Genomic DNA, 27,377 nt, shown 5'->3' with positions numbered 1-27,377 from the left:
TCGTATTCTAATTTAAAGCAAAAATAAATGGCAATATCTCAATACCGGTTTAGATATCTATATGTTTTCAACTTTCTCTTTTGACGTAAACAAAATGGGATATGAAAGTGTTGAATTAAATCTTATACGCGTGTAGGTCGATTGTGAATCTTGATTTTGAATGTGTTTATTTTTAGATGGAGATATATACATATATCCTGTTACACGCGGTCTCGCCGTGACTTGAAAACGCCTTTACTTGTTCCATTCTGTACCATTTTTTTAAATATATATTCGCGGAACTGAAAAGTAATGTCGCCTTTGTACACATAATATACATGAAACCTGATTGATTTTTACCACTCCGGCACTGAAAATTTGTATTTTAGATGGCAAAAAGTTGTTGATAACGAATGTCAATATATTGTTGATTAGATATAAAAACTTGTTTAAAATGTAGTCGTGTGAATTTAACTTCAGACAACTTACTTTCCGGTCCTTCTTATATAACTGTATAAACTAAATTTCTTCTTTTTGGTGGTTTATCTTCATCGTTAAAAGTCGCGTCTTTCCTGGAAAGCCTTGGTCGAGGATTCCTAGAGTTGCCTCCACGGGGCAATCTAAAAGCTCGGCGTCTACCCAATCTGGTAAAAATAGGTAGCGGTCCAAACTCAAAAGCTTCCCGGGAGGGTTTGGGATTCGCTACTTTAAAAGAAGTCTTGGGCTAGGCCAACAAACCCGCGAAATCTGACAATAACATTTAGTAGAATTGATGGTCCAGTCCATAAAAGAAAGAAATTTGATTTTTAGGATAAGGTGCACCATGCATTGACAGCAAATGCGTTGTATATTCAACAAATGAGCTGTACATTTAACAAATAAGCTGTACATCAAATGAGCTGTACATTCACCAAATGAGCTGTACCAATCGTCCTGTATTACGTTAATAATTCTGTGCAACAAAGCGAAAAATAATCATTTTTTAATTTTTTTTTCAGATACACTATACTCTACCTTCTTGGGTTAACCGCGTCGAGAAGTTAATTCTACAACAGGATCCAGGATCTTTAGATAATATCGAGTTGAAGAGTTCGGATCAATTCGGTTGCGTTTAAGTTGGGGGATTTATACCTTTTTTTATTTAGGAGCAAATTAGACTACGTTGTCCGTCCGATGATTAGTCACATGGCAAAATTATACATTATTTTGTAATTAAAAATCGTATACACATCGTCACTTGTAACTTTAAGACTCGAGTGACATTGTTACAGACTTATGATGTTAACTGTCTGTCCAATTTTTATATGTAGCTGTGTACGGTATGTGAATTTATATACATGATGTGTTTATAGGTGTAAAGGCTTTGGAGGTGAATAAATAGCTCATTTGTCAGCAAAAAACTTTAGAACTAAAACCTGTAAAAAGTGAACACTGAAATATTTAATACATTTTTTTTATTGTAATTACACAGGCTAATAGCTTCTGGTATATAGGCTTCCTTTTTTATATGGCCCCCACTATTGGGAGCCTCTCGTACCCCCTATCTGGTGTGGGACAGGGACTTTTGTTTACATTCATTTAATTTTTCACAGTCTCTTTTATTTTCTTACTATTCATTTATGCATCTTATGATCTTTTATTCGGTGTTCATTCCACATTTCTTCTTCCATTCTCTTTCGCTCTGTGACCTTCCAATCTTCTGTATAGGCCTCCTTAAAAAATATCTATAGAGGTATATACCATAATCGCCACGATCGGTAGGTTTGTTGGCGATCGCAGCGTTGTATTATGGTACGCAGGGGACGCAGCTGCCTATCCTCTGGAAACTTCTTTGTGAGCAGTGGTAATTCTATATACAAGATCTAATTCCTCTACAACTGGGCTATATAATTTTAATATGTAATATGAATTTTAAAAAAAATCCTTATGCTATTTATTATTTCAGAATCCATTCACAATGAAGTGCTATATATTAACACCTTAAAAGCCTTTATACCTATAACCAAACCGCCTGTATAATTTCAAGTACACGACGTGGAGTTATGTATAAATTTTTCTCAATACAAAATCTACAACGCAATACGCAAATTATTTCCACATTGCAACCTATAGGCAATTATCTTTACGTCATCCGGCCTTATTTCACCTCGGCGTACTCCATCACTATGTCGACACGGTTAAATTGATATGTATATAATTCAACTTTTTTATTAGTCTTTTTTTTTAAACCAAATTTATGTCTTTACAACTGTCGACTCTGAAATTATGTGCATAAAGTTCAAAATCAAATGCATTGTAAACGTATGTTTTAAATGAAACCTTGTTTGGTGGTTTAGCGAAAATTAATAAGGCCGGAGTACACGTGAAGTTTAAATATATGATCCATTTGAATAAAAACAGAACCGGTATGAATATAAATTTAATCTAGTGGACTACATTTGAATCAAGTAAACGTGTGAACGCGTCACAAGTTTTGTCTGGAGGCGGTGAGTCATGGGCACAGTGAGGTCAGAACAACAACCGGAAATGAGAAGGAAGTGATTTTTTATCATAGCTGACTCGGCTTTGACGTAAATATGTCTAGATGTTAGATGTGTCTTAGCTGATGTTATTAAGCTGTTGCATTTTATGTTTTAAATAGACATGCGCAGGCGCAGACACGATTTTCAATACTATATAGCGGTTTTTCTGTCTAAACACTGTTACAATCAAAACATATCTTAATAGGCTCAAGCTTAAATCCAGTTTTTAAAATCATTCGATAGCAGTCTTTAATAATAATGTTCTATGAAACGTTCAGGACTTCAGCTGATAAGAGGTTTCAATATGTCCAAACACGCCCTGATATATATGAAGAGCACACTGAAGTCGGAATCTTTTTAAGGATAAAATTCATTTTATTCATTCATTCAACATTTGAACTTTTAACAGCACTCATATTAATATTTTAATAGTCAACTCATTATTTTCTTTAATGTTTTATTTTTTACTCTGCTTCGCAAGGTGTTATAGTTGAAGAGAAGTATGAAGAAACTACACATCACATTTAATAGTTTAAAAATACAAATTTATACATATACACATACATTCTTTCTACTAAAACCCATTTACCAGGGTCAGTTAGGGCTACTATACTAAACATAGGCGGCTACGAAATATCGTTTCTGGTAGAGGAACACTATTCTCACGTGGCGCTACTCTGTGCTGACGGTATTGTCTTTGACCGGGATTTGTGGGTATTCTTAAAAAAGGTCACCCACAGATCACACATCCACCTGACTATACTTTTTTACTTTTTAAGTCAACTTTGTAATATTTTGCAATCTCACAAAGTAGGATAAAAACTCTCGAGCAGTATTTAGTGAAAGTAGATGTAACCTCTCTTTCATATTTATATCCAGAGTTCCCTGCGTACCATAATACCACAGTGCGATCGCGAAACTTGCCATGAAAGAAGAGAAAAGTTAGATCTTAAGAGGAATGACAAGAGCGCAAAACAAAAAAGGATGTGAAAAAATTAATAAAAGAGGAATAAAAACACTGTCCCAAAACAAGATAGGGAAAACAAGAGGTCTCCAATAGCAAGGGAAATAAAATAAATGTACGGTATTTCGGATGCCTATGTCTTGCAGCAGGTGTCAATGGTTTATATGTACACTTATTTCTCCTACCTTCATTAATTTATCTATGCAACGCCCAATTAGTTAACTAATAAAGAATGTATTGATTTAAGTAAAATGGTTTGATCCTTAAATCTGTACAAACTTTGTAAAGTACGCGCTGAACTTATTTACGTAATCATTGATAACAATCCTTATCATACGTTATAAAGTTAATCGTTTCAAGATTATTTTTATTAACCTTGCAGTGAACAATGTAAATCCGTACCTGATATATTTAAATTGCATATCGGTGAATATAAACGTGTAATTTTTTTGCATAAGCTTACCCAAAAATACTTCAATTGACCTCATAATTCGTACAGTCGCGTACAGAAGTGTTGCAGTGGGTGCGGTTTGCGCGGCGCTTTCTTTGTCAAAGATTTATAATAAAGGATGTCCCATAAATCAATGTCAAGCCGAATGTGATGTTCTATTTACTATGACTTATTTTTATTAATTCACTTTCGTTAGTATCTATTTAAACGACAAACATAAATCCATACAAAGGTTTTTTAAGGTAGCAAAACTCAAAGGCTCCAGGAGTCTTCACTCAGACCGCTATATACTAGATTATGAGGCTGTCGACCTCCTTAGATCGCTTCGGCTGACTCTTCATGTAGTGACTAAGCTCAAAGGTCCCCACAAGTTCAACAATGGTCTGGTTTTGAAAGTAAACAGTATTTTTTATCGCACCATCTTTAAATTACTACGATCTAGTTTTAAAAAATCGTGTTAAACTTATAAAAAAAATGACAACTTTTTTGTCATTTTTTTATAAGTTTCAAAATTTAGATTAGATTCAGAATTTAGATTTTGACGTTAATTTATGGGACACTCAAAAACCAGAATGATAGATGCAAACTCTTTAAAGGGGTGAATGTATAACTTATTTGTTGTCAATCAATTAAAGGTATAATCTATAGAAAAAACGAAAACATTGGTTTTAAAAATAATAAATTATTATAGTAAGAAAAAGCATAATCAAAATTTCAGAGTGATCACTTTAGACAAGGTGATTGGAAATGGGTGATAATATTTAAATATTTTTACAAATTAGCTATACATTCACCCCTTTAGGTTTTATAAACCCTGTATATGTTTAATTTATGTGTGTGATATTTTTAAAATGTGATCTTATGCTCGAGTTATATACAAAAGGCAGCCGTTCCACATTTGTAGGTAGATTTTTCCACTTAGCTTTTATCAACGACGTTACAAGGTCTCGCGTCGTGACTCAACAAAGAAAGCGTATTTAATATACATATACACTGCTATACATTGTGTTCACGTCGACCGTCATACTTTCACGCTTTGTTGAAATCCGCTTGTTGATGTAACATGAATGAAATGGTTCTCGTTTTGTTATTTTAATTTTTGTCACTGGTCGCTTTGAATGTACCTTTTTTTAGCTCCGTACATTGATATGTTTCTTCTAGTTGTGATTTTTGTGTTATATTGGGACCGAAAAGTAATGACGTTTTCTTAAGTTAAATTCACACGACAACACTTTTAACAAGTTTTAACTTCTAATCAACAACCTTCTGTCATCTAGTATACAAAATCAATGCCGGAGCGGTAAAAATCAATCAAATTTTTGGGTAAAATATGTCAACAGAAACGACATTACTTTCCGGTCCCCCAATAAATTTATTTATGCTTGAAGAAATGGAAAATAATATTCATTTGAGCTGAGAGAACTCTTAGGCTTCACTAGCTAAAAAGGTCCAAGTCTAAGCGCCCTCTGCGTTATCTGCATTTTCAACAAAGTAAGCCAGAGCCAAAAAAAAATTATTTTGAATCTGTGACTTCAATGTCTGCCCAAGAATGATATAAGCTGCAATTTGTAAAGTAGCAACTAAGGTAAAAAGGCCTGTGTCGGAATAACGAACAGACGAATAACTACCATATACGTGTCACCGTCATCCGGTGTCGAAAAAATAAAAAAAACGTAATTATATTCACGGTCGCCCATGACACAGATGTTGGTCAACACTGGAACAAAAGTCACGTCACACTTCAGCAAACTGACGCCGCTCGTGTTACACTAAATGTTCAATTTATAATGAAACTGCGCTCTCTGAAGATTCACGTGTGAAGCAACTTTAATTATGCAGATCCGTACTTCAGTTTGTAACATGATTAACATATATAACTTCAAGACGAGACCAAAGTTAGTTACCTATATATACTTTATGTAAGATTGAATATTCAGATGCCTCTTTATTCATATGCTAGATAATTATGGAGGCTGTTTCAGGTACTAATAAATAAATTTAAAAAATATATTGTAGGTAGATCTCTATCTGTGTTTAAGTTTCCGTCTCACACGTATTCTGAAATACATTACAGAAGTCCTTTCCATAATCAGCCTACACATAAACTTAAGGTAAATATGTATCTGAATTTTTAATTATCACAGTATCTTCGCTATAGATTCAGTATATAAGTGATGATTACATTACAAAGATATAAAACTATCTCTCGGGACCAAGCGAGAATAATGTACAAAACGTTAAAAAAACTTTTTAATATAAACGTTTGGCATATGAAGAATTTTGAAATAATTACATAATGTAAAATAGTACCTGGCATTATATTTTCCGCATCGGAAATATTAATTTCTTGTAAACACAATTGGTTTAAATACTCTATATTCATATCCACAGAATTATTTACAGTAAACAGTTGTGCGTAATGACTATAGAAACATATGGAGTGCATGGAGAAGCCTCTGTTCCTATGAAGTTGTAAAATCCTCAGGGTCAATAGCACTAACTTCATCCGAAACAATATATGCAATTGCCTTATTATCGTAAAGTAATGCTTTTTACTAAATTGTACACATTCAAAATTAAGCAGTATGTAATAAAGAAAAAAATCAATACTTCATACAAGTCTTACTCTTCAGTACGATGTGCCAAATCAAATGCCGGGTACTATAACTTCTAGTCATTAAGTCTTCTTTACTAGTCATATAGGTATAATGAATAAAATATTCGTAGTAAATTTTATTGGAATATATCACTGTTTGTAACCTAGTTGTAACTTTCCGCCTCTAAAAACGGTTAAACATTGTAATTGTTTAGTAGATTTGACGTCATCAGTACGGAGCAAGAGGAAAAATACTTGAAAACTAGCGGATATTCCCGGAATCTGAAGTAATTTAATTATTATTACTCGTTATATTACAATTGTATAGTTTTACATACATTGCAAGTACATGAGAGCCTCTGGTTTTAATAATTTATTACTGTTCCGTTATTGTTATATAAAATCTTAAAATTATATAGGAAGCATCGATAAAAAAAATTAACCTCAATTTTGAAATTACGGTTTGAATTTATTATCTATATGGAACTATAGTTAATTTTTGATCTGAAATTATTTTAAATGATTTAAATTATCGAAATACATCTCGCAGAGAAATTTGTTCGACAGACATGACCGAGTTAAAATAATTTTACTAAAAATATTTATAAAGGGTTTAGTTTCGTTGAACCCTCGTTAAAATAGACACAGATGTGAACTAATAAAAGACCTCCTCCACAACCCCTCTTGCGAGTGGAATTTCGTAAGTTCCGTTCTTAGCTGATCTCACCTTGGGAAAAGGAATATCTCTACTAAATTTCAAGTATCTAAACCTTAAGGTTCCTGAGATATCATGATGAATACATGGGCAGAAATTATATATATATATATGCCATCACAAAATGTCGCTACGGTCTTATGTCTGTCGACGAAACGTCCGTTTATATAATGTCAGAGTAACAATTATACTTGTAGCAGTGCTTGTCAACTTTAGGCACACATTTACAATGTTTACCACAACAGATTGTTGTAACGTTCCGTACAAATGAAACGTCGTAGATATGAATTTCCGGTATCCAAACGCATACATGCTGGTGTCATAGCAAATGCGCGGATAATAATTATCACTGAACATTTGGTGTACGTTTATCGGTGTATTGATAAACTGCGTTTATTGGTCGTTTCAATATTTAAAAACATTATTTAGATCCAAACACTGAATATGTATTTTAATGTAACGAATGTAGATGTCTCACCGAGCTTGAATATTAATTAAGAGTTAATTAAAATTTAGTTCCATGTAATGCGCCCCCGCAGTGAGCTCGATCTATATACGAGACCCTGTTTCACATAACGGGGTGTGAAGATATCCAGTCGAGCGGTTTTTCTAATGTCACTTTGTTTGCAATATATAGGTCGCTTAGTTGTAAGGCGTATTGTGTTTATTCCCATTGGACTGTGTCAATTCTTGTGTTACTAGAATATGGACATACGCCCGCCACGTTACACTGCCATTTTTAAAACTTATACAACATATCTTAGTTTAGTGTACACGTTTTATGAAAATTTTCGTACACAGCGGTTTTAAGTCAAATAAAATAATCGTAGATGGTGAAATGGTTGTTTCAATTAATTTAATTCCATTAAAATTCCGTCCCAATTGACGACGGGCGTGCGGGACCCGATGACTCACGGCGATACGCCGCCGCCGCACACCCTGATGTTCAAAACGCAAAGGAAAACTCACTACAAAACATGTGCTATATTTAAAATTGGTTTTATTGATAAATTTGCAAAAAAAAAGAGAAAAATAGTTATTGTACATGTCGATTATTGATTGAAAAGATAAAAATATACAAGTTCTTAATTTGCATGATATATATATAAAAATATAATTCAACTCAGATCAAGTTGTTACCAATATCCTTGTGCAGTAAACTTACATTTTAACAGAATCAAATACGGAGGAAACATCTATTCCATAACAATATTGGAACATCTATTTTGTAATTACTTCATTTTAACAAAGTGTCCTTAGCAGCAGAAACATATGATGTAAATTTACATTAAAATGAGCCAGTAATCATAAAACTTTTAATCCATTTACAATAACGATAATTTTTTTAGATTTTTTTTATTAATACTTAGGGGTTACAGTCTGTTGGGAGTGGCACATGGTGTACAGACCACCGGGTAGACAATGGAGACACTACACTGGGTGGGGTGCACTCACCTAAGGCTCACTAATAATTGTTCATACTGAGACCTAAACAGTATGGTATCAACTTTCCTTCGATACATTTGAATTATATAACAAGACAATAATATATCTGAAAAATTTAATGTATTCTTAATTATTAAACATTATACAATGGTTCAGGCCTGCTGGCACACACCCAAGCTTCCACAGAACCTTCACTGTCCAACTCTCATACTAACAGTTCAGAAGTTTGAAGATTAATAATTAAGTCTAGTGCATGCTAAGTGCAGACAGCGAGGCAATGCTGATAATACAACTGACAAACAATTAAGGAAGTCAACATTATGACAATGCTGCCCCACAGATAACCTACAAAGCAAAACAATCAATACAAACTGATTCTTAATACATCTATATAAACATGTGCATATAGGAATACACTTTGTGGAAAGGCACTTGACTTTACAACTCATTCTGTCAACCGAACACAAAGGAATGCAAAAACAACTACAAAAACAAACCCTGTGAACACAGAGGCGGGTTCATAAAAATGTATGTGAGGTACAGACAAGAGTTAAAGTAAATAATTGCAATTTGTTAGTACAAAGTAATTACCTAAATGTTTATTTTCCTGTTTAGTCTAATTGACACAGTGCTGTCTGCATTTAGCCTCCATGAAACAAACCTAATATACTAAAATATCCTATACATAGCATTTAGTAATAATTGCTAATTTAGAGTTGACAATAATGTATATATCTTGTTTTATAATAACTTTTGTAATTATAACACAACGGAGGGTCTTCGCATAGTGTACTTAACATCATAAACTCAAAACAAAGTTGATTAATTATTTAGTGAACTTCTGAACCTAGTAACATCCGCACAATGCAATTGGAATTTTTATTTAAATAGTGAATGATGCACAGAGTCAATGAGTCTATTCTAGAGATAATAATGTAATACATCAAAGATGTTTTCGTTAATAGAATGGAGATAAATGCTGACCCATGATGCCTGTGCATTTTCCACCGGCGCCTCAGCGCCGACATGTAGCCCGACGCATGCATGTCTTCAAATGCTAAAGATATTCGATAAGCAACAATGCTCACCCGACCTAGTAAACTTTTGGAACTGCCGAGAGCCAAATCCGGGTACGAGAAGTCTTTCAAATTATTTAATATTCTATACCTAGACGCATTGTAGCAATCCACATTTACATGAAGATACATTTACCAGGCTTTTTTGATGGCTTCTTGTCCTCTTTCGGCGACTTCTTGTTGATCTGTCGTACCAGGTCGTAAAATACGTCGTTTACGTTAACTTTGGCCTTCGCAGAGGTTTCCATGAAAGCGCAATTGAAGTGGTTCGCGAGGTTGGAACCTTGCTGCTTGCCCACCACGCGCTCCGCCTCCAGATCGCACTTGTTCCCAACGAGGACCATTGGCACGTCATCTTTGTCTTTCACTCGAAGGATTTGCTCCCGAAGATCCTGCAAGTCATTAAACGTCGACTGTGCTGTGATGGAGTACACTAAAACGAAACCTTGTCCATTCTTCATGTATAAATCTCTCATAGCAGTAAACTGCTCCGTCCCGGCCGTGTCGAGAATTTCCAGCATGCATTGTTGTCCGTCTACTTCCACTTGTTTCCGATAGCTGTCCTCTATGGTCGGGTCGTATTTCTCCACAAAGATGCCTTGTACAAATTGTACTGTCAGGGCAGACTTTCCCACGCCTCCGCTGCCCAACACAACTATTTTATATTCACGCATAATTAACTATTTTGTAACACGTGATTTGATTCACTTAAATCAAATATCAAATTGCTAAGAAGCACATTAACTAGTTAGTTATTGCAAAAAAACCTTTAACCAAGTCAAACCGCCATGACACCGTTAGCAGGGCGATGTCTCACTGTGATGAAATTGCCATTAGTGAAAATGTTATAAAATTATGAGCTTGACGCGGACGCTTTCAACAAATCACTGACACTAAATATTAATATAAACTAAATAACGAACAGCAGAATATCTGGAAAGGGACTGAGTTGTAGAGAAGTGATTTGATTGAAATGTTTAAAAGGATGTAGGACCGGAAGGATAAAACAGATTATTTAATTATATTTATTAGCAGGGATGTCGCTCGTAACAATTTTATCGGACTGAACTATTTATTAAATAATTATTTCAGAGTTATAATCAAATATTCAGATATTTTAGGTTTCATTGTAATTAAGATAAACGTACTGGTTTGAAATAAAATAAAACTAAAATAACTAACATAATTAATATTTTTTGTAAATTCACTCACTAATATATTATAATAAAGAAACTATGCATAGTTTTCTACATTTTTTTTAAGTTTTATTTTATAAAAATAGCCAAGGTTGAGAAACTAAGCAAAAAATATTTATTGTAGTAACATTATGTCATGCTAGTCTATTCATAACACTCTAGATGTCTCTGCAATAAAAATATTGACTTTATCCGTTAAAAATTCAAAATTCAAGTTATCTATTTTTTATGTATCTCACGGATAAAAATTTAACAGTACGTTAATAAATAAATATTATCATTAATAATATGCTGCCGGTAACATATTAAATTTACAAAACACTTAAGAAAGTAAGATCAATGCATCGTCGGTGTTATGCGCGTAGTGAAATATTCAATATGTTCATGCAAATCAATAATATGCTTTCCTGCATGCTCGAAAAACGAAGCGACGACGGCGCATCAAGGGCACCACACCGTCGCGCCAGGGGGCGTTAAATTGGGTTTTAACTAGTAGGGTATAAAATTGTAAACTCGCAAGTCACACTCTCTCGACTCCTGAATTCGACGAAGCTGTAACAGCCTTGTACGAATACCTGCAGCAACTTCATTACGAATAAAGATTTAATGTTTATAAAAATTACTTTTGTTTATATTTTATTAATTAATCGGAACTCAAGATTATGGCACTTTGTTTTTGAAAACAATTATTATTTATTTTTACTTAAAAATTAGATTATCGATTTTGTGCTACATTGTTGAGAAACGATTCTTTGTAATCGAATTGGGGACTGTTTTTACCTACATTCAAAGTTCTCAATAACGCCTACGTATTGTTTTGATATATTAGCTCCGAAGCCGTCGGATATTGATACAGTTCTTATAATGCTTATTCAAGAGTTAATATCCAAGAACTACGACGCGTTGTCTACTGTATAGTTTATGTATTAATTTCTAGAAACTGTTGCATAGATGCAAAAATAAATGCGATTGTTTAAGTCAATAACCTTATTTCAATAAAATGTTTATTCGTGTTCAATTATGTATATATGAAATGGTTTATTGTACTCTACAATACTTCTGTTATATTTCCAACAAAATAAACGTTAAATGTCTATTTTTTACTTGTGTATTATTTATTAATATTTAGAAAACTCTCAGATCAATCTTTGCCGTAAAGATAGATCAAATATGAAATGCCTATATTAATTATAAATAATAATATATAAAATGTCATATACCCCTGACAACTTCGGGCTTGAGACGAAAGGCGCTAATTTCATTACAGTAATTATTCTCGTGGTTTTCTTTTTTTATTTTGTATTTATTGTATTGACAATAAATATTTCCTAATTTAATGTTTATATAAGCGCACAGATAAAAAATAATGTTACAGAACTAAAACAAATTTTACATTTTGTTTTATTTTTTTTTCAATCCATTTGGCTGAATAAAAAAAATAGGACATAACGTATAAATTGCATAAATATAATGAAATTTTTTAAATTTTTCCTACAGAAGAATATATATTATATTTATTAATTGCCAAAAAGAGGACGAAGAAAAGTTTCGAAAGTAATTTTAGTTTTAAATGGTAAGATCTTCCGAGACATACATCGTTCGATAGATTTGAAGAAGTTCACTTATTTGTGACATAATTAATTTACAAAAATAAATAATTAATTCTTAGTATTATTTGTACACCGAACCAATATATATATATATATATGAAAATATATCGAATTTACATAATATATTGGCTATTATATACTAGAGAAAGTCTTTTGGAAGCTGTGATTGCTTAAAATTCAACTTCATTTTTTGATAAAAAAAGAAGAAAAAAAATGAACGGTCTACAAATAATCTTTTACTGTTATGTCATAAATCTGTTTTCGTTCATTCTTCTACTTCCTTTCAGAATTAGAGAACCAGAAAACCATTATATTTTCAAAAAGAAAGTTGTGGAGTATTAGCAGAAAATTCGATGTCTTCTTACTAATAATATAGTATATGTCTGCATCACTATATACGTTAAAAGGTAACGAATTAAGTCTACCATTACACAATGGGGTGAATAAATAAATAAAAGAAACACCATATTTGAGTTGCCATTGATAAAAACTTGGAACTACTGATATAAAAGTCATGGTACATCATTAATTATGATTTGAGATATATAGGAGGTGGCTTTAATAAGTTACTTTAAAAAAAAGAACCACCTCAAATCGGCTGGACTCATTATGCGAAAGAGACCATAACTTTTCAGCTAAGTCAAAGAAAAGAATATAATTTAAAATTGGAACACTTGGGAACATCTATGGGTTCTGGTAAAAGATATATAGAAGTAATAAATTCGCAACGTAAATTAGAAATAGACAATCTAGTGCAAGTCGAGTAAACCCTATGGGTAAAAGGGAAGAAAAGAAGAAATATATGGAGTGACAAAATGTAATAATTGGGGGAAAGAAATGGAGAAGAAATGTGAAGGAAAGGGAAGTTTGGACTCTGCTGGAGGAGGCCTGACCCAGTGTGAAGTTCAAATGACCGAGTAAGTTCAATATAGAGAAAATATGAAGAATAAAAGGAAGAAGAAAGAAAGAGTTTGTGTAGAATGGGAGAGAGAGAGAGAGAGTGAGGGGTGAAAATAGAAAAGTTTCTAAAAAATCATTTTAAAGTATATCCCTGTTCCAAAAATAAAATATATAAGTAGAGGCCCCCACTGACGGGGCCATAAAAATGACGGAGTGTTTTTGAATTGTTGGAAATACGCCTTGTATTATTATTGTAGTTCTCACACTTGTACCTAGCATATTTTATCGCCCAATTACAGACACTTAAGACAAGTAAATTGAGAAGAATTGTTTTGTTAACGGATGATGGACTTCAAGTAACGACTAAAATGCACTGCGACTGCGGGGACCTCTTTATTATTATTTCTCAAGATGCATAAATAGCTATGTCAATTTTTAAATACAAGTATTCCATAAAGCATTCCATTTGGTACAGCCTCTGGTTTACTATGCACAAAAGTACACATTGCAAACTAAATAATAATTATTTGAATTAACTCATCTATTTTCGAAGTCAACCCACGCATAAACAAATAGTGAAGTTTTCTTTCGACTCATCTAGTTGTATTTCCAGATTTTTTTGACATAAATTAAACTATAATTTTCTATCAGTTTCATTACATCTCTTTTATATTCAGGCTCAACAAATGTTTGCAACCATTAAAGAAGATTGGAGGTAAAATAAAAAAGACTGGCACAGAGGTCGGTCCACGGGGAGACAATTTGTGCGCCCCCATAATAACCAAGTGAATTACATTCACCAGAAGGGTTGCTTAGCTTTTATTTCGTTTATTCATCGGCCATCTTAAATTTTCCCTAATTATGACGATGACTTGTTCGGAATAATTTTCCGGGGTTAATTTTTCCTTGTCTTAATTATGAAGTGACGAAACGAAGACATCTAAATGATTGTAAGCCTTGATTACAACAATGCGATGTTTCAAAATCTTTTTAAATACAGAATAAGTAACAGGAATGTGTTTAACTCTTCACTTGGTTTAAAATACTCTTTACTAACATAGTCATTTTACGATACTTTGTTAGCTGCCAAACTTGAACTATGAGGTTTTTAGACATTCGCATCCCCAGCAGCGACTGCCTCCCACGTAGGCTAGAGAAAAGAAACAATGTCTCTTTCTCTTCCCAAGTAAAGACGCACTATAACGTACCACACCTTACCTTACGACTTCTCCATCTAACCCAAGGGCATCCCCGGGTGAAGCTGCACGATGTTTCCTATGTGCCAGTGCCCGGCAACTTTTTCACACATCTGTAGTCGTGTAGTGTAGTGTGAATAAATATGATGTATGGTGAATTTAGCACGGAGTACTACTCGACCACTCCACTCGTACAGGGCAATAGAATCCTCTAAATCCATCACCCAGAGGATAAGACCAAAAGAGCGCGTTCTTACAAGTGCAGGACATTATTAGCGCCCTCAGCTTCACAGTGGATCTGGTCGTTGCCTACCACCGCCACGTCCGCTTAGTTGCGGAGTGTAGAAAGAAAATTACATCTTTATACTCGCACATCTCTCCCTTCTTGACTCCGTCTCTGCTGCGGATACAGTGACAGAAGTCCTCACCTTTGCTGCAGCTTACCTGCTCTCTTCTGAAGTGGGTTCCTTGAGACTAAACAGAACAGCCGCCTCGGGCCAGCGGTGTATCTTCGTCAAGGGTAACCAGCTCAAGGCTACTAAGCCCTCTACCAGTTCAGAGTTGAAGATTAAGAAGACTTGCAGTGGGAGTTTATTAGCTTAAAAGAGAGAGAGAGAGAGAGATTAAAAAGATCTCTTCTTAGTCATACATTCTTTAAAGTGTATTTAATGAGATTGCATTTTGCGAATGATTTATATCACCGTCAATTTTTAGAGCTACGGATCTTGAATGATGCTGATGAATTGTTAATCCATACTCAAAGGGGTTTTGGCCCTTTTTAGAGGTCTGTCCCCTATCTTAAATCTATGACAGGGACTTTTGTTCCAAATAATTTTCAGTATTTTTTTTATCAGCGTTCTCTTCTGACATCCTTTACAAGTTCTTTTACACTATCTTCTCTCACTATTTATATTTTCTTGTATATTCTTCATTTCATTTACAATCCTTCCACACATCGCCTTCCTTCGCTAAATTCTTTTAGATGAACATACCTAGAGAATTGGGCTCGCGAATACATTGTGTTAAGGTAGATCATATGGACGCTGGTGTTTTAAGGTTCTGGAATAGAGAACTCAGAACGGCAAGCGTAGCGTATGGCATCCACTCATAAGGTGACAGAAGACCATTGGTATGGTTATCTGAAAACCCTAGACACAGGCAACTTTCAACTACAGCAGTGACGTCCTATGACTGAAATAGTGCTGAAGATGAATGTGTATATATTATTACCGGATGTTTGACTTATTGCATATCTACGAAGTATATGTTTATATATAAGTGCTTATATATAAGAGGTCACAAAGGTCCCGGGGATGCCGCTATAAATTCAGGTCCGGAGCCTAAACATCTGACATCGTGACAGGGGTAACACTTTGCTAATTCGACCGTCCTGTCGTTGAAATACAATCCGGAATACAAAGTTTGAAATCTTCCAACTAAATTATACAATTATACACATGAATAATACATCAAAACTATATTTAGAATTGTTTTAATACGCTTATACAGCACGATTATAGGTTAAATGTTTAGCTTTTACTTTTTTATAATGCAACAGGAACAGATAGTAAATAATGATTAAATTTATAAACAATGTCAATTTTAAAAATATTTTTAAAGGGTGTATCAGCATGAGCAGTTTTAGTCCAGCGATAGAGGAAAGAGACTTTCGATCGTAGGTCACGTGTTCGATTCATGGTATACAATCTTATATAATTCTTTCGTGCATTAATTATATGGAATTGCCATTGATGATGAAATAAGTAAAAAAGTATAATACACCTTATCCAAAATCAAAAGTTCTAGAAATATCAAATAACGTAATGATAAAACAGTAAGAAAGAAATTTTTTATAAATTCAGATTACTGCAAATTAAAATAGCAACAGCTAGGTCGCAGGTTCGCTTCCCGGGATACAATCTTTTATAATACATACTTTGTGCATAAATTACTTAGAATTGCCACTGTTTATAAATGGGAATCCAGAGGTTGGGCTGCAGCATTTTTTGCATACCATAATAATACACTACGGTCGCCAACCCGGCTGCCAAGCGTGGCATTTTTTTTGGGTGAGATTTATGTCTTGTAGTGGTTGACTATGGGCTGAAATGACAACAACAATGACTTATCAGCATTATTTTAAATATTTTACATAAATTTCTTTATAAACATATACAGATTATATTAAATAAGTCTCTTAAAATTTATCTATTAAACTTTATTTTAGTTTTTTAATATCGCTTCAAAAGAAAGTAAAAGCATAAATAACAGAAAATGCAGCTAGAAAACTCGTTTAGGAGAAATATATTGTTCTCGCTTCGAGAAAACGAGATGTAAGAATGTGGACACAGTCGTTGTAGAGTTATCAAGACGGTTGTAAATTTGCTTCATGGCACTCACCTCAGCAAGCACCACCCGTCTGTTTGTTTTAATTCGACTTATTTGAGTTAGACAATTGTGAGTGCCGAGACAGAATATTGAGGCGTTATTATTTAATAACTTGGTTTATATTTTAAACGCGTCTTGTTTTAAAATTATTTCACAAAGCATAGTATATAACAAAATTGTAAACGAAATTTTTAGTTGTTTTCCTATAGAAATATTTTGTATTTTTAGAACAAAAATTTATCTTCGTTGTGTTTTCTTTTCTGTTAGTTAGTTTATAGATTAAAATATCAACATCTACTTTTGTATATGTCTGTTTTAAAAACTTATACGATGAAACTATTAGCGCCATCTGTTTGCGCTACTCGAAACTACAGAGTTCTGTGATATTTATATTGTAAATAAAAATATTATATAAATCTATTATTAATATAAGCATTAGTTTTCAGATTTGCTAGAATATTTTGAAGCCGAGACGCCTAAAGAAATTACTCCAAAAGAAATAAAATTTTTAAGGTCTTTCTTTTTTAGAACTGCCACAAACAGAGCGGTTCGTAGGTAGGATTGAATCTAAGCTTTAAAACTATTTTATTTCTCCTGATTTGTTATTGTCGAGTTCTAATTTATTACATAAAAATATTGACAACTTCTTTTATTGATATTTAAAATGCTTGATAATCTTAAGTTCGAATAAATAAAGATGTATAAGAAACGAGGCATTCAAATACTAGTTTACGGAACGAAAACGAAGAAACGAGTTCTTAGGGCAGATCGTTCGAAAACCTGACGACGACCTTTAAGAACTAATCATCGGCAAAGTCTGTAATCAAGGATTCCTATGCACTGGTCTGACTAAATCTGCATATAGATGCCGGAATCAGAAATATTCATGATATACAGATATAGATAGCTACGAGATGAATATTGCACATCGACCTTTGGAAAGAGACACACTACCTATGTGACGTTTTGTCAGTCGTGCGATATATGAATGATTATCTGTACTGTAAATATTTCTGAAGTCGTATACATCGCATTTATTGACTCTGACATTTTGTTTTTGAGTATTAGTTGATTTTAACACTTAAAATACGTCAAAATAAGTTAATAAATCCTTCATAAGTCAGAGAATATACATATACCACTATTATAAAATTTCGCAAAATGTCTTAGACCTTTCTTTTCTCAGTTTTAAATCTAAAATTAAATGTCCTATTAAATAAAAATTATTATCGCATTCAAGAGTTTTTAGTTGATCGTAATGTGTGGAACATCGTTTGTTTACTTATTTACACGGCCGAAATTGCAACATAAACGTTAATTAGTATTAAATTTCATTTAAAAATAGAAACTGTCAGGGTCTATGGCCGGCTCTTCTCAGCTGATTATCATTTCGAATCTGTTGTAGTTTCCTACATATAATGTTAAAATAATTGACGATTCAATAATGCACATAAATGCCTACTAGAATATTTTTTTTTTGGAATTTGTAGCCTACTTAAGTATTTTTTTTAATTTCTAGAAATATAACAGATAGAGAAACGTCGTATGAGATAAGGGGATTGCATTTATGATGTCTTGACTCCCAGCATAGGAAACATGACGTAAAAAGTAGGAGGAGAAGGAATTTTTGAGTTCAATCTTTGTGATAATTTTATAGTGTCAATGTATATATATTTTTAAATTAAATTTAATTAAAAGAGTGTAACCAGAGTTCTCCAAACTTTTTTGTGTCGTAGACCCCTTGCCATGTTTTTCCGTGTTGGGTAGACCCTCTACTTACCTCATATTGATTATCTATAAATTTCTAACTGTAGTGAAGTTTAGTGTTAAAAACTTAAAGTAAAAACACATGTTAATTTATACATTTATTAATTGAATTTAAATTAAAACTACTCAAAATAAAATTTTGTACCTGTTATGTAAAATGTACGTAACATTAAATAATCATATAAATAAAATAACATAAGCAGTCAATATTTTCAGTGAGAAGGATGAACCTGATGCTTTAATAATAAATTATCAATTTCATTATCAATCATTTGGCGTCAATTTTGTAAGGGTTAATCTTAAATCTCCTCGGCTAATGAAGTCCAGCCTGTTTCTTTTTTTCGTTAGGAGATTGGTATCGAGTGATGTATAGAGTGACCAATCGAACAAGTCAGTGCAAGGTAGCGAAGGTCTGAGACTGCGACTCTTAGGTTTTTACAAGTTCAAAATGTATTGCGACCACAAAGCGAATACCAATATACTACAACTTACACAATTTTATAAATATGTGTAATAGATTTTCTTACTTCATTGGTACTTTTGTAAATAGTGTAAATGTTTTGATATTATAAGATAGTATGATGTAAGTAAATAGGTACTATCAGTGTATGTGTTGAGATCCACTATCGTGGACCCCCATTTTCATTTCATGGACCCCCAAATTTTTTTTCGCTGACGTAGACCCCTTGCAGGTTGTCATAGACCCCTAGGGGTCGATATAGACCACTTTGGGAATCACTGGTGTAGACGAAAGTGGCAGCGATGCCGCGACTGTCAGCTGTCTACACATACGTCACGTCCGTTGAGAATTTGATTAGCCCGGAAGCATGTACTGCCCGCCCATGATAAACTGATTATAGACGCCGTCGCCTTCCCAACTTCTGCTTGAAAGTTAATCAGGTTACTTGCGCGCGCTTTGTCGCCGACGTTTTTTGGCGGCGTGGTGTACTACACATTTTTAATGAGTATTGATTGTTATTTCACTTTGTCTCATATAAGATACAAGTAAATAACAAAGGTTTTGTGGAAAATATTTAGTCTACTTCGAAAACGGACAGAGAATAAATATTAAAAATGATTATTTCATCATGCAGATATATACACTAAAAATGTTTTCGTAAATTCCATAAATAATAGTACAAATGTTGTTACTTCCATTATATTAATGTCTTTGTAGTTTTTGTAAAAAAAATTTCTTTTCTTGCAACTGATAGCACAAAATATTTCACTTTTTATTTACTAAGAATTTACTATCATATAAGTTGGGTACGGTTTCATTTGGATTTAAAACAGACAATTCAATTTATAGCACAGATGCGAGATAAGTTTGTAGTGGAACAAGTTTTCGTACAATTCGATCAAAATTGATCTTCTATCTGTACAATTTCAAAGATATTCCTGGATAAATTATGATGTAGCTATTTTTATGTTTGGTTTTTGCAACTTAAAAGCAGGTAAATACACTAATTTACAAATATTTTCTTTTTACACTTGAATTAAAAGTTAATAAAAAGTAGTAATGTCTATTGTCTTAACAAATATTAAAACAAATATATTTACACTGCCTTTTTAAGTATTTAACATATTTGTTTTACTACACTCTTCTTTAAATATGTACTTATATAATATGTGTACGTTTACAGAAAAAAAACATACAGTAATAATAGTAGTGTAAGTATTTGTGTATATGTGTTCACAAACTTACTATACGTTATGAATTGTAAACGAATTCAAGATTTATAATTATGAAAGCATACATAGTAATATTTGCGGATATGAATGAAAAAAAATGTAAGAAATCTTAACATGAAACATATACATCTTTGTTAAACTACAGGGAAAGCTATTCCCGTATTATATAGATAAAAACCTTTCTGAAATTCCGTCACTATTTCCAGTTTTTAATTAGCTTAAAAGCGGGTAAATACACTTATTTACAACTATTTTCTTTTTACACTTGAATTAAAAGTAAATTAAAAAATAATAATGTCTATTGCCTTATCCAATATTAAAACAAACATATACAGATTGCCTTTTTAAGTGTGTAACATACTTGTTTTCCTACACTCTTCTTTAAATAATTACATATATAATATGTGTACGTATATAGGAAAAAACAGACCGTAATTAATGTAAGTATTTGTGCATGTGTTTACAAACTTACTTTGCGTTTTGAATTGTAAACGAATTCAAGATTTACAATTATGAAAGCATACATAGTAATATTTGCGGTTGTGAATGAAAAAAATGTAAGAAAACTTAACATGAAACATATACATCTTTGTTAAACTAGAGGGAAAGCTATTTCCGTATTATATAGATAAAATTTTTTCTGAAATTCCGTCACTATTTCCAGTTAAAAAGCTAACAATCCTTTAAAGTTGTGATAATGATGGTACATCAGTAACATCCACACAGTAGAGGTTAAGACCTCTTGGGTATCCTTAAGTTGGAATATTAAACGGGTCAGAGTGTTAGCTTAACCCGAAGTTCCACTCAGCCGTTCTTGACCCAAGTCACTTCATGAAGTGTCCGTTAAATCTAGCGAAGATCTAGGTAGCCTCCCAATCAGGTAATATAGTAACAAGTACATATACAGTTATAATATAGTAACAAGTACGTATACAGTTCCTTAGGCATCTAAGTGCCCTTTCCGCTCTTCTCCGTCAAACCTACGAAACCTGTAAATACTCTTTGGGCAGCAAACTCATAAAAAATAAAAATATTTAGATAACATAACCAAACATTCAGAAAAAAAATTATAAAGAATTTAAAATAGAGAAAAACTAGAAATGGTAATAATGGAAATTGGAGTTAAATAATATATAGTAAAAATGTTAAGTTACGAATTATTGTATTATTTAATTAAATATTATTTTTATTAGTTATCTTGTGTTTTACGTAGATTAAGTTTCGCTGCGATATTGTATCAGAATTAAGGAGATTCGGTGAAGAATCTTAATCACCGACGTAATTCATAACTGCCTACTGAAATAGTAGAGAGATGGGGCATATAGGTCGTGCAACTGATGTCCGTTGTAGGAAAACGTTCTCGAACATGAAATATTTGAAATGTATTATTAACAATTATTTAAAACAAAAAATAAAGAAATAAAAATTATCAATTATCCTTTTGTTTTATATGTTTATCTCAACATTGGCGGTTCAAAAATCTTTTAACTTACCCCCTAATTTTATCTACACTGCCTTCTGTTTAAGAAATCTTTTATCACCAAATATTGGTCAATCAAACGCCTTTTGCCAATGGCCATTGTGGCCGAAAGAGACCGACCACATAGTTAATGTTATGGGAAGTCGCTGTAAGACCGATCATCGTTGCGACTTTTGGGGGAGGTCTTCGCTTTCTCGTGGGCGTCTTTCGGCCGAAAAGAAGAACATACATCGACTTTTGAACATATATAAGTTTTGGTTTACCTTAAGTACAAGCATTTACTTCCATATTTATATATTTTTTTAATGAGGCTTCTGCTATTGGGACCTCTCCTTCCACCCCTATTTTGTTGGGAACAGGGTTTTTTATTTCTTAACAATTTTTTCACATGAATTTTTTATTTTCGTCCTTGTCTTCCATAGTTCACAATATCTTTTTTTCTTCCTTCTATCATTCTATAATTCCATCTTGCTTTCTTAATCATTCTATTCCTTTCATCCATCCTCAAACACTGCAGTTGTATTTTCTATAGCAGTATCACAGCTTTATTTAGTTTATTAATTTTTCTCATGTACATCAATTTGTTTCACAGATTTTCCATTTTATATTTTAATTTCAATAAATCTATCTCAATAAGATTAAATATATAATAAGACTTTCATATTCATATTATAGTTAGTAAATGTCTTTTTATTACTTCACATGTATCGTATACTACAAAATACTAAGATAAAACTAGAGAAAATATCTGTACAAACAATTAGAGATAATCGAAAATATAAAATAGATATATAGACACAATTCAGCGACAATGAGAAGGCTTTCGCTTCTGCAGGAATTATAGTGTTCACAGTTTGAAGCGAAATATTTATTCTCCGAATAAATTTAGTGCAAACACGCCCAAAGTTCCGGATTGAAAATGCACTCGTGCTCCTATGTTAGTATTCACGGTTCACGGGACGGAATAAACATTTCAACGCGCCGGGATATGGACGTATGTAGTTCACAAAGCGTACTACTACTGAACTACCAAACTTCAAAGTGTCCTAACTTTTAATATTACAGGTGAACTTAGTACTCAAGCCTTTTCATTTATGTACTACTATCAGCTTACGTGCTATTATACTATGATTTGTGGATAAAAGTTTTATATGGTTATATGTTTAGCTCATTTATCAGATAGAAAGCTTGAAACTTTTACATCTATTTCTTCTTCTTTTTAACGTATGGACACCCACTGCAAGGCATAAACTTAACCCGGAGCTCGTTAAGATGACCAGTTTTTTGCTGCTCGCATCCAGCTACTTCTCGCGATCTTAACTATGTGGTCGTCCCACTTAGTGGGGGTCTGCCCACGCCGTGTCCACCGGCTCGTGGTCACCACTCGAAAACAATCTACTTTTATTTAATGGAATCAGGCGTTTTTTTGTGGAAGTCCATCCTTAGTAAGAAAAGGACCAATATTTAGCCACTTCCGCACATGCAGTGGTAGTCGTGCAACAGAGTGCACCGCCCGCCAGCCCGCTGATAAATGCGCATGCGGCAAACAATGCGAATTACACAACTACCACCGTTAAATCACTCAACACGTGTTTCACCCCTCCACGGGGCATCTTCAGGAGTTATGTTACACTGATTAGCGCCACTGACTCTGTGTTTGGCGCATTTATCAGCGGGCTGGCGGGCTTTGTTGCACGACTACCACTGCATGTGCGGAAGTGGCTAAATATTGGTCCTTTTCTTACTTAGGATATATATATATATATCTATATATATATCTATATATATCTATATATCTATATATATATCTATATATCTATATATCTATATATATATATATATATATATATATATATATATATATATATATATATATATATATAAGAAGCTGAGTTGTGATGAGTGCTGGGTTCTGGCACGTATTTACTAAGGAGGATAAGATGTTATTTTCTTCTCCAAAACCAAGCTGCGTGAACAGCTATTGTTGGATGTATTGTTAACGGTAATAAAACGTAAACGAGACTTAACTAGAATGCATATCCGGCATTAATAATATCGCCACGTAAATAAAACTTGTTCCCAATACAAAACACATAATAGCTGATGTCGACAGAATGCGAATATAATCCCTTAAAGCGCAGCTTATGTCGCATGATATCTAATCACGTCACCGATTGTTCTGAACATTAAACAATAGATTTAAGCTGCCTGTAGCAATCTGCCTTTAACGTGCGACATTCGGGTGCAAATTAGACATATGCCTTTTGTATTTAGATAATCGCCTTAACAACCATTTTGAAATTCTGCCAATTTGCCTATAAAGAATTAATTATTGTTTAATTTTATTAATATTATATAAATCTTTATCATAATCTAATAATCTGAATGATTACATAAAAAAGTAAGCTAGTAATTAGTTTTGCACTATTTATGTTTTTTTTGTGGCTTCATATTAAAATTTATATTGCCAGTAATAATAAAACTGTGCCTTTTGAGTTTAAAATATTTATTCTCGTAAAACTTATGTTAAGTCATTTCAAATTAGACAAATTATATTAAAATGTATTAACCATCTTTAAAGCCTGGCGGATTGATACTATATGGATAAACTGAAGCATGCATACATTTTAAATTTGTTTTTAAATATTACAATAACTCTACAATTCTTAAAATTTTGGATAGGCAATTGAACAACTGTATCCATTTATTAGTTACATTACGTTATCGTCAGCGCTGCCTCAAAAAGGGAAATACCAGAGAAAAATATTTTTTTATTTACATCGATATAAATATGTTTGAATCTCGTTTTAATATTCACACTTCTACTTCAGACGTGTTGTTACTACCTCCAAGATCTGTTGGCCTTAGGAAAAATGTCACATCGGTGACCCCTACGTGATTGTATGATTGAATCCCACACGTTAAAACAATATCGTTTACTTTCCATTGATTGTACTGACAATAATACTTAGTGTCCGTTTATTAAATTATAATTATGCTGTGTTGTTGTAAAATTTATATGATAATGAATGGATCAAGTTATTTTTTTACTTCTGTCTATATCAGTGATTCCTTAGAAAGAATGCCAAGTAATAAATGTAGGAACGAAGAAGTACCTTATCTTTGTGATCGCTGGCTCACATGTCACATGGACTGTCTTGAACCAGCGTTCCTTTTCCGTAAAGATGACTTCTCGGCTCATTCGCACTCGGCATCAGCAACGATCCCCGAGGCTGATCCAGAAATGAGAAAGAGAAGGGGAAGTGATTGTCGGGGAAGAGGGGAGAATAATGTGATGTCACTATATACAATAGCAATTGTAACTAATATTCCATTTTCAAATATCTTGAAACAATATAGCGCTACACTAGCTATCGTTCAGTCAGTCGTGATAAAGATGACGTCACGGCTTACTCAGATATACCAGCAATGATCCTCAAAGCTAATCGGGAGACCGGCAAGGGAACGAACACAGCACTATCGTCACAATTTCTTTCATTCCATTTCATACTTTGCATACCATTCACACCTCGCCTCACTTGCGTCGCCTTCCTTCAATGAATAACTACAGGTAGTAAACTTTGTTTGTTTGGTAAATTTATATTTCTTTTGATTTTTTTATAATCTTTGCATTTTAATATATTCACAGTTAAATTGATATCAAGCTTTGATTCTATAACCTCTTAAAGTATAATACAATACGGGCAAATGTGGTTTAAATAAAAATCTATCACAGAATAAGTGCGTTAGGGCGCCGAGAAGCGATAAACGTCTACTAAATTTTCTAGAAACGACCTAGTGTCAAGATTTCCCCGCGTCCTGCGCTACTTGTTTGTTTGTAGAGTAACATTCAAATGTTAACGAATTCTAGGCCAACCATCTACAATGGATTTTAGAGCTTAAGCAAAGATGATATCAGTTATAAATTGTACATAAATAGAGTAGTATATGTACTTTTATATCTACCTGATAGTCACCAATATTTTAGCCGTAAGACGTCTGACAGCTGGGTATAGGCTTTCCCCATAGATTTCCAATAAGGCCAGTACAAGTGCCTTCAGTATTTTACGACGATGGGAACAAAGCCTTTGTCCATTTTGTGAGTGGAAGTCCTAACTTGCTTGCGGGTTCCTGATATCCACTCTAGAACCTTATACTCCAGTGTCCATACTTTAGTATTCATACTCCTTTAATAACATTTTTAAAATTCCTACCAAGAAATGTTTTTAGACATAATAGTTGTTTTATAAAACAATACATATTTTTTACACATCTACTGAAATTCACACTTTATTATCGTAACGTATTGCAATATATTTGCTATTTATTGTTTTTTGAACGAGTTAAAAGTGTTTTCGTTTGTAGGGAACAAACAATTTACTCGAATAAATTTCCAAGAATCAAAGAAAACGTGTAAGAAAGAAAAAAATATACAAACGGCGTTCCTATGCACTCTATCGTTAACATCTTTTTCATGTTTTCCGGTTAAATAGCTTCTTTGTGTTAGTAGACTTCCTTTCTTTTCATTATTTTTTCATTATTTTTTCTAACCTTTTATATTGAACATATTTTTTTATTTACAAATACTTTGTTATATTACATATATGTTTTAAATATATTTGTGTACTTTAAATTCTGGAATTAATATGTAATCAGAACTTGGATATTGGAGGAGAGAACTCAAATAAAATAAAATAATTGAAGTATTGTAAAACTATCTCCATCTCGTACCAACCACACAATTATATCAATAAAGTTAAATATTAAAATTAAAGGAGTTTTACACATACATATAGACCAGAGTTCCCCAAACTTTTTTGTGTCGTAGATCCCTTGCCATGTTTTTCCGTGATGGGTGGGAGGAGACCCCTTACTTACCTGATATTGATTTCCTGTAAATTTCTAACTGAAGTGAAGTTTAGTGTTAAAAAACTTAAAGTAAAAACACACGTTAATTTATACATTTATTAATTGAATTTAAATTAAAACTACTTAAAATAAAATTTTGTACTTGTTATGTAAAATATACGTAACATATTAATAATTTTTTACTTCAAAGGTACTTTTATAAATAATATAAATGTTTTGATATTATAAGATAGTATGATGTAAGTAAATAGGTACTATCAGCGTATGTGTTGAGATCCACTATCGTGGACCCCCATTTTCATTTCATGGACCCCCATTTTCATTTCATGGACCCCCAAATTTTTTTCGCTGATGTAGACTCCTTGCAGGTTGTCATAGACCCCTAGGGGTCGATATAGACCACTTTGGGAATCACTGATATAGACAGAAGTAAAAAAATTATTGATTCGCTCATTATCATATAAGTTTTACAACAACACAGCATTGTTATAATTTAATAAACGGACACTAAGTATTAATGTCAGTACAAT

The 27,377-nt window shown here is 32.9% G+C and overlaps 1 protein-coding gene across 1 annotated transcript; it reads right to left on the bottom strand.

Moving 5' to 3' along the window:
* Positions 1-8,210: 8,210 nt before the first annotated feature.
* Rap1 (RAS oncogene family member Rap1) lies at positions 8,211-10,645 on the bottom strand. Its single transcript, XM_068765706.1, has one exon. The coding sequence runs from the start codon at positions 10,421-10,423 to the stop codon at positions 9,866-9,868; it is 558 nt and encodes a 185-aa protein (XP_068621807.1). The 5' UTR covers positions 10,424-10,645; the 3' UTR covers positions 8,211-9,865.
* Between the last annotated feature and the right edge of the window lie 16,732 nt (positions 10,646-27,377).

This window comes from Battus philenor, unplaced genomic scaffold (assembly GCF_028537555.1).
Source record: "Battus philenor isolate CCGP_79_NKW_IND1 unplaced genomic scaffold, ilBatPhil1.0.hap1 SCAF_10, whole genome shotgun sequence".
Taxonomy (NCBI): domain Eukaryota; kingdom Metazoa; phylum Arthropoda; class Insecta; order Lepidoptera; family Papilionidae; genus Battus; species Battus philenor.
Note: the sequence above shows the minus strand (reverse complement) of the source record. Positions and strands in the feature narration are given on the sequence as shown.